We start from the raw sequence: 8136 nt of genomic DNA on the forward strand, positions 1-8136 counted from the left end.
CCGTGGGGGCCCGGTGGCCCGCGCCCACCTTCCAAGGAGCCCGTGGTATCGACCGGGACGGGAGGGTTCATGGCCTCGTTGCGCACCCTCAGTTGTCAGGCCCGAGCCGCTCCGTCCCCGTTACCCCGAGTGGAGACAGTGCGCCGTGAACAGAGTCAGCTGCCAACTGGAGCGCGGGCCGGCTCCACACTGAGCAGAACCCTCCCCCGCGGACTTGGACGCAGCCATTTCCTCCCCCTCTCCCTTCTCTCTCTTTCTTCCAACCTCCTCCCTTTTTCTCTCTCCTTAATAATAAAATTATTCCGAGCAGTTTGCGGTGTGGCGGGCGGCCAGAAAAGCGTTTCTTTAAATGCCGCTGTCTCACAATTAGGCAGCGAGAGGATTTGACACTCTGTGGCGGCCTGACCGGCGGCTTCCTCCCCCGGGACCGGGAGGGAGGCGACGCCAATTCCCCTGGCTCCTCCCGCAGTTGGAACGGAAGGGTCTGGCGTGCTGTGCCTCTCGGGCTGTCAGGCTGCTGCAGGGGGATGTCGGCCGGGAAGCACCCCCGCCCCGCCAGGCTGGGGCGGGGGGGGGCTCTTCCCGACTCCTCCGGGAAGCGGGGTCCAGGAGGAGGACCTCCCCACCACCCTTTCTGGCCTCCAGCTCAGCGCTTCCTGTCGGACAGAAGAGCGCTGGGGAGGAGCTGGAGGGTCTCAGCCTGCTGGCCTCCGGCAGGTCGCCCTCTCTAGGCCTTCATTCATTCCCTGCAGGTGACGGGAGGCTTGTCTTAGAATCTGCTCTGCACACAGTGGCTTCCTCAGATCAGGCAGTTCCCCTTCTCCCAGCTTCCCCTGACTGCCTGCTCTCCCCACTCCCACAGCCTCCTGGTGTCACACGGGCAGCTGTCTGTGTGTCTGTCTGCCTCTGGAGGGCAGGGCCATGTGCTTTTCCCTCTGCACCCTCAGCACCCAGCTTGCTCCTCCCCAAACCCCCAGCAGACTGTAAGCCGAGCAGAAGTGAACTTGACAGATGAGTGGGCACAGGCGCCGGAGGGACGATGACCCAGGGGCTGTAGAGGGCCGACTGTAAGTTGATTGGCTACAGTTGATTCCGGCCTCCAGGCCTGGCATCATCAGCCCTCTCTCTGGGTGGCATCCTTTAGACTGTGATGAGGGTTAAGTGATGAACCCAGCCAGGAGCTGACCACGCGTCCCATCTGCCCGTCCATCCGGGCAGTAGGCGGTATGAAACAGGCACCTACTTGGGCCAATGTCTGGGCGTAGAGCTGGGGACCCAGCAGATGGAGCCCCGCCCTCCTCAGGCTGCACTCTGGGGAAGGCGGCACAGCACACCTGTGGTCCTACCATTCCTTACGCAGTTACTGCTGCAGTGAGCGCCACCAAGGAGCCCTGCGGGGGCCAGCAAGGTGGTGGGCACTGGGGCCTCATCCAGGTGCCTCTCACTTCTCTGCCCTCCTTCTCCAGGCTGCCCAGCTCCTCCCTGCCACTGGCCAGCTGCACGGCCAGCCCTGCCTCCCGGCCGGCAGCACTCACCTGCTGCCCCACCCCGCAGTCTGCTGGACTCGGGGCTTCTCCCGTTCCCCTCCTGCTCTCGTGCCTTCTCATCGAGTGCCTCCCAAGGGCCTGCGCACTTACATGTGGAGATTCCTGCCCACAAGGCCCTGCCTGTGACCATGGAAAGTTCTGTGTCAGTTCCATCAGCGGGCGACACCTGGGAGCTTGTGATCAGATACAGCACAGCCAGCTTTTCTTGAAATCTGGCGTGTTAAATTTTTTACTTGGTTGATAACATTTTTTAAAAAGAGATTTATCTTTTTATAAAATCCTGATTTCTGGCGTTTTAAAGGGAAAAATTCAAGTTCTGGCACCTGGGCCTTCCTTCCCAGAAGGCAGCAGCTCACTGGAGGCGAGTGGGGCTGCCCCGTGCTCCCCCTCCATTCACCCGCCCACTTCACGTCAGCACATCACCCGGCTGGAGGGAGCGTGTTCTTCGTTGGATGAGTGAGGGGCTGTGGCCACAGATTCCTGTCCCCACCCAAATGGGCTCTGTCCCGCCACCTGGCCGCTCGCTCCGGATACTTTCATAGGCCAATACGACACTTTACACATTATTTAACAGATATTTATTGTTATGGGAAATGGAGGTATAGCTGTGAACAAAACAAACCAAAACACCCTGCTCTCACAGAATCTTTGTTATCATGAGGAGAGACCAATGCGGAGCCAGCCAGCTGGCCACGTGGCTTATCGCAGGAGCTGAGCACGGGGTGGAGGAGCTGCCGGGGTGCCGTTTCCGGGCTGCTTGGGGAGGCCACCTGAGAGGGTGAGGCCAGTGCCGGCTCTGGGAGGAGCCCTGCCGAGGTCTGAGAACAGTGTTCCAGCAGAGGAGGCAGCAGGTGCAAAGGCCCTGAGACTCGGCGATGAAAATGCTGGCCCAAGGCCACCAAGTCAGTCAGCAGCCAGACAAGCCATAGGCTTGGTGCCTTGGTGCTTCCACTTCCCAAGGGAAGTCCTGGTCTCTGGGCACATGGGGTGAGGAGGACAAGACCCGGGTGAGAGGCTGGGCTCTCCTCGCCTCTGCCTCCTCTCCTAACCAGCAGACAGATCCTAGCTCAACCACACTGTGCAGTCGCCTGCAAGGCCCGGACCTGGGAGTGTGGGGGAGGGATCATGCCCTCCGTGGGTCCCCTCGAGCCCCCAAGTCAGCCTCTTGATCTCGCTGGCCTGGGGCCCCAGAGCCCCCCGCCTGAGTGTCTGCCTCCCAGCAGTCGGCCCCACCATCCTTAGTCTTTCCCTCATTTTGACAGACGGGGAGAAGTGCTGATGTTCTTTGTTGAATAAAAATCTAAAGACAATTATGTCCACAAGAGCCTGATAAGTCTGAGCTGACAACAGGTGAGTTCTCCCCGACACACCCCTCTCTGCCCCCTGAGAGGCCTTGGATGCCAGCACAGCTGCTTTGGGAATTTCTTCTTGTTCTTCCCCAAGCCCCGCCCCCAGCACTTCACAGCAGGGAAGCCCCATTGGCCAGCTGCCCCTCACTCAGACTGTGGACGCCTCTGGCTTAAGTGGCTCAAGTCTCGGGCTTGTTGGCCTCTGCATCCCAGAGAGTCACCGTGGAGGGGCCGGGACACAGCCTGCGCTGTGGGAGCCTTCCAGTCCTGACCCTCCTGGGAACGGGTGGTGGTTTTCTAACAGGACGGAGTGCTTCCGAACCAGCACAGCATCACCCGGCAAGCGGTGCCCCGGCGAGCATCGAAGGACCAGGAGGGGTCCTTGGTGGGTGGGGCCTGAGGGAGGGCCTCATTCAGGGGGCCCCGTGGGTGTCTGCTGCCTCTGCCTCTGGTCCTTGCAGAGATGCCATCGGCAGGCTCCCAGGAGGGCTTCCCACCATCTGTAGAGTCCAGAAGCCCCTACTCCCGTTCAGGCACCCTCCAGAGACGCCCGCCTCGCCTGGGCTCCCTCACCTGGGCATCTGGAGGGGGGCTGGGTGGTCTGCCTGCTTCCCCTCCCACTCACCCCAGTGCTTGCCTCAGTATCCAGGCCCTCGCACCTGCCTCCCGTGCTGGGCCCACGGGGCCATGAATGAGGAGAGGCGCATGCCAAGTGTGCCGTTTGTGAGGGACGGTCTCAGGAGGCCATACTTCGGGGTGGGGGCTTCCTTGTTCCCTGGGATGCCTTCCTCTGCCCCATGCAGGGCTCCCTCGCTGGCTCTGGTCCCCACCTCATCACTAGCCGCTGGCCCAAAGACCCTCCCTGTCCCAGAGGCCTGTGGGTCCTGGGCTGTTTGTCTTGTGGGTCCTTGAAAGCTCCTCTCTTTCCCCAATTCAAGCCAGGCCTTTAGGATTCAAAATAGACCTCACAGATCAGCAGTCAACCTGGCGAATGATTTACCATTTTAATGGAGGTCTCTTACTAGTGTTCATCACCTGCCTCTAGTGGCCCCTCAGCTCCTCCTTGGACACCCCCAGCTTCCTGACTTCGGGGACTTTCCCCTTCCCGTTCCCAGGCTTGAATGGGTTGGGTTTAAAAATACTTTTCCTGTAGCTACAAATGAGAACGCAGGGGAGCAGAATGGCCCCCACCCCCAACTTCTTCTCCCCCCTTTCCTCTCTCTGTCTGTCTGTCCCTTTTCTGTCTGCCACTATCCCTGTGTCTCAGGAAAACCTTCAGCCAGCCTCCTGGCTGCGCCCCACCCGGGGGGCTCAGCAGCTGCGGGGCCTGGAGAGGCTGTGGGCCCAGTGACCTCTCTGAGGCTGCCATGGTGACAGCAGGCGGCCGTAGCCACTGTTGCCCGTAAGTGGACCTCCCTCAGGTGGGTCTGGCTCCTTGAGGAGAAGCGGGCCCTGACCTGGCTGACGGGCCTGGGAATGTGAGCACCCGGTGCCGCTCCCTGCACACCCTCCTGCTGTCACGCTCCGAGGTGCCTCCTCTAAAATTGAAATTTTTTTAAATTAAAAAAATATTTTTATTGATTTCAGAGAGAGAAATGGAGATAGAAACATCAATGATGAGAGAGAATCATTGATTGGCTGCCTCCTGCACGCCCCACACTGGGGATTGAGCCCGCAACCCCAGCTTGTGCCCTTGTCTGGAATCAAGGCCTGCGCTCTACCCACTGGGTCAGCCCGGCCAGGGCTAACATGGGGATTCTGGTGGGGGCCAGGTGGGGGCGCCACCCTCGCTCTGGGCAGGGCTCGCGCTGCAGGTCGCAGAAGGCTCTCCCTTGGGGCCACTCGTACGCAGGCCTCTCCTCTCCATCTCACCTCTTCCTGTAAAAGGCAGAGCAGTCAGCACTCACTGAGGCACGCACAGCCAGGGGTGCCCTTCACTCTACAGCACCTTTGGGGGAGGGCGGGGTTGGGGTCTTTGCCTGAAGGGACTGCTGAGGCCAGCAGCTGCCAAAGGCCCTTGAGGGCTGAGGACCGCTGGCCTTGCACCATGGGAGGGTCTGTTCACGTCCCAGCTCTCTCTCCCCCCTGGTGATGGCTGTCAGGGGCTGGGGGAGCCATGAGGGGACTCCTGTGGCCTTGGAGGCAAGGGCTGGACCCTGAGCCAGCCTCCAGTGCACGCCCCCGAGCGGGCCTGCTCCTGGCCAGTGGCCTGGGAAGACCAGTGTCCCGGAGTTGGGAGTTGTCATACGTGTGCAAATGTGCCTAATGCACGGCTGACTTCCTCTTCCTTCCTCCTTCAGAGACAAGGCCTGGCCTAGTGTCTGGAAGAAGAGGCAGGTGGGGGAGCTGGGCTGGGCCAGGAGACCTGGGAGGCTGTGTTAGGGGTGTACTCCCCTGACCTCCACCCCGTCTCCCTCCAGCTGGACCCACAGAGGTCAAACCCCCGGTCTGCCCGGCTCTGCCCCCTCCTGGGAAGCAGCCCCTGTGCCTGCCTCTTTCCTTGTCTTTTCCTAGTCTTCTCGAAAAGTCATCCTAATCGTAACGATGAATAACAGAGCCCCGTGGCAGCTCTTAAAGACGCAGAGCACCATTCTCTCCTGGCAGAGCCGGCTGTCTCTGAGCCGGGCCTTTGATGCCATGCCTTTGTTCCCGTGTCCCTGCCCCACCCTGCATCTGGGGTTGGAGGTGGGTGTTGGGGTGAGCATTTCGGCTGCTTCTCCATCAGGCGCTGGGCTTTCGCATTTTAATTGAACTGTCTTTGCTCAGAGATAGATGCTCTCACCACATCCAGCTGCTCGTGTGGATTGGGAACCCGCCTGCAGTGCAGCGCGGCTAAATGAAAAGATGCAGCAGCTGGACTGATTAGAGCGGGGGGAGGGTTGGACACTGGTCATAGCACTTTCTCTTTGTAAATAATGTTTCTGGGTAATGCATTTTGGAGAATGTGAAAAAAATAAAAGCTGCAGAAATGTTAATGATATCCACAGGACACAGCAGGAAATGAGAGCGATCTGGGACTAATAAAAGCTGAAATAGAATCTGTGCAGATATACAAGGCGCAGCCTTCAGAATGGGCTTGGCTTTGCGCATCTGGGCTCATAGCACAGCGTGGGGGTGGGGAGGGCAGCGCTGGGGCTGCAGGGGTGGCTTCCACCTGCTGGCCCCGCTGTGGGGAGGCAGCCAGGGTGCCTGCCCGGGACGGAGGGGGCCACCTGGGTGGGCCTCCTACCGTGGTTGGGTCAGGAGGTACAGGGCTGCCCACCTGTCAGGAGCCTCCAGGCCAGAACTGAACTCGGCCCCCGCGCCTCTGGGCTGGCGTGTGGCAGCAGGCACCGCCTGTGATGTTTGATCCCAGCGCCAGAGATGGGAGTGCAGTGGCAGAAGGGCAGGCACGTCTCGCATTGTCGGGGGCCTGAGATAAATCGGGGAGGCCAGAGGGCGTCTGGCTTTGCCGGGCCTGGTGGGCAGGAGCTCGCCACAGGACACGGGTCCCCTCTGCAGCCGGGGTCTCCAGCGCTGAGCCAGCACCAGCTGCCGGCGAGGGCCACGGAGGCGGGCTCCGGCGCTGTCTGGCTGCCCTGGGCTCGCTGGGTCAGCCCCAGCAGTGAATGAGGACGGGGCCTAGGTGGGGTCCTGGAGAAGAGGAGGGGTGAGCGGGGCCTCTTGGGGCAGCCCCTCCCCTCACTCCACATCTTCCCCTTCTCCCACCTGCATGTCTCTCTTCCCTGTGCTTCTGTACTTCCTCTGGTTTCTCCTGGAATCCTGTCGCCCACGCGGGCCACCCTCGCTCCGTGCTGGCCATGGAAGTCCCCGTGCTTTCCTGGAGACCTAGGATGTGCAGGCCGAGCTGAGTCAGGGTCTTCCTGTCCCCTCCCCGCCTCCAAACCCCAGCCCTGGTTGTGGGTAAATCCTGAGCCCCCTGGGCTCCCCAGCCTGGAGCGTACCGTGCTCCTCCCTCTGCGAAGGGCCTTCTGAGGTGACCAGGCCTCCAGGCAGATGGGAGCCCTGCAGCCTGGACGCTGAAGGCTGGTGTTTTCTGAATCCAGTTGCTCTGCCCAGAGGGCCTTCACCCCAGGGTCATTTCCTGACCCGAATCCTGCTTTGTGGTAGGCTAGGCCCCGCCAGGGCCCCAGCCCCTAAAATCACAAACAGATGGGCTCTTGGCTTGGTGTGACCTGGCCCTGACCCCGTGGAGGCCAAAGGGGCCTGTCAGGAGGGCCTGGGCTGCTTCACACACACACACGCACACGCGCGCACACGCACACGCGCACACACACACACACTGCACTTGGGTGCTGTCCCGTCAGCGTGCACTCGCTCACTCTGGGCCATGAACTCTGTTTCCCCACCTATCACATCAACAAGAGGCAGGGCCCTGTCCTGCGCCCCTGGGAGTCAGGGAGGGGGTGCGTTGGGCCGACAGTGGTTCAGAGGCCCCTAATGGACATCTGCTAGAAGGACGGCAGGGTCCCGATGGCGTGGCAGCGATGGCGGTGTGTGGTAGCCGTGCGAGCAGCTTCTCCAGCAGGGCAGGCCTTCCTGTTCCCGGCTCGGCCGGATCTGCTGACCCGCAAGACTGAGGCTGGGTTCCAGGATCCAGTGCCCTGGGGACAGGGGCGCGGGAGTTGCTGTGCTGAATGATTTCAAGCTCAGGAAAGGGCTGAAAGGGATGGGGGAGAGAATGGGGAGCCCCCCGGGGGCATCTCCCAGGTGACCTGGAGATTGGGCAGCTGGGTTTGCACCTCCCTCCCTCTCCCCTTTGGAGGGCAGCCACTTGGCCTGGCTCAGCAGCAGGTGATGGGGTGGGAATGGCAGAGCCCCTCCCTGCACCGAGCCGGTGTGTGCGCAGCTGGGGAAGGGGGGAGTGGCGCCGGCAAGGGGGCTTTCGGATCTGTGGGGAGAGGGCAGGCTGGGTGATGGGGGCAGGCAGGTTTTCTGCGGTGAAAGGAAATGGCCCATCTGAATTGCTCTCCCCCCGCCCCTTCCATGCCCATCTTCCCTCCCCGGCCCCCTTCTCTTTTCGCAGATAACCAGCCCAAGTCATGCAGTCTTTCCGAGAAAGGTGCGGTTTCCATGGCAAACAACAGAACTACCAGCAGACCTCACAGGAGACACCGCGCCTGGAGGACTACAGGCAGCCGAGCCAGGCCGGGCTGAGCTGTGACCGGCAGAGGCTGCTAGCCAAGGACTATTACAGCCCGCAGCCGTACCCGGGCTACGAGGGCGGAGCTGGCGCAGCT

General features: G+C 61.3%; 2 protein-coding genes across 2 annotated transcripts in view; one reads left to right on the forward strand and one right to left on the reverse strand.

The window, feature by feature from the left end:
* Positions 1-8136, forward strand: part of RAI1 (retinoic acid induced 1) — a 73229-nt gene that overhangs the window by 51111 nt on the left and 13982 nt on the right. The window contains exon 3 of the mRNA XM_014542802.1: positions 7923-8130. Within this exon, the coding sequence (XP_014398288.1) occupies positions 7939-8130 (192 nt within the window). The 5' untranslated portion in view covers positions 7923-7938. The remainder of the gene's footprint in view (positions 1-7922; positions 8131-8136) is intronic.
* Positions 4607-7228, reverse strand: LOC102255189. Its single transcript, XM_005870218.2, has 5 exons — positions 7178-7228; positions 6841-6947; positions 6605-6724; positions 6159-6529; positions 4607-4774 (listed from the first exon to the last, which is right to left on the reverse strand). The coding sequence occupies exons 1-5, from the start codon at positions 7226-7228 to the stop codon at positions 4641-4643; spliced, it is 783 nt and encodes a 260-aa protein (XP_005870280.1). The 3' UTR covers positions 4607-4640.

Source organism: Myotis brandtii, unplaced genomic scaffold (assembly GCF_000412655.1).
Source record: "Myotis brandtii unplaced genomic scaffold, ASM41265v1 scaffold314, whole genome shotgun sequence".
In the NCBI taxonomy this organism is placed as follows: domain Eukaryota; kingdom Metazoa; phylum Chordata; class Mammalia; order Chiroptera; family Vespertilionidae; genus Myotis; species Myotis brandtii.

Coding starts and splice junctions, on each gene's coding strand:
- LOC102255189 (XM_005870218.2), bottom strand. CDS start 7,228: ATGGCCCAGAGTGAGCGAGTGCACGCTGACGGGACAGCACCCAAGTGC. Junction 6,948..7,177: donor GGACAGCACCCAAGTGCAGT/GTGTGTGTGTGT, acceptor CCCTCTGGGCAG/AGCAACTGGATTCAGAAAAC. Junction 4,775..6,158: donor GGCCTGGAGGCTCCTGACAG/GTGGGCAGCCCT, acceptor TGCCTTTTACAG/GAAGAGGTGAGATGGAGAGG.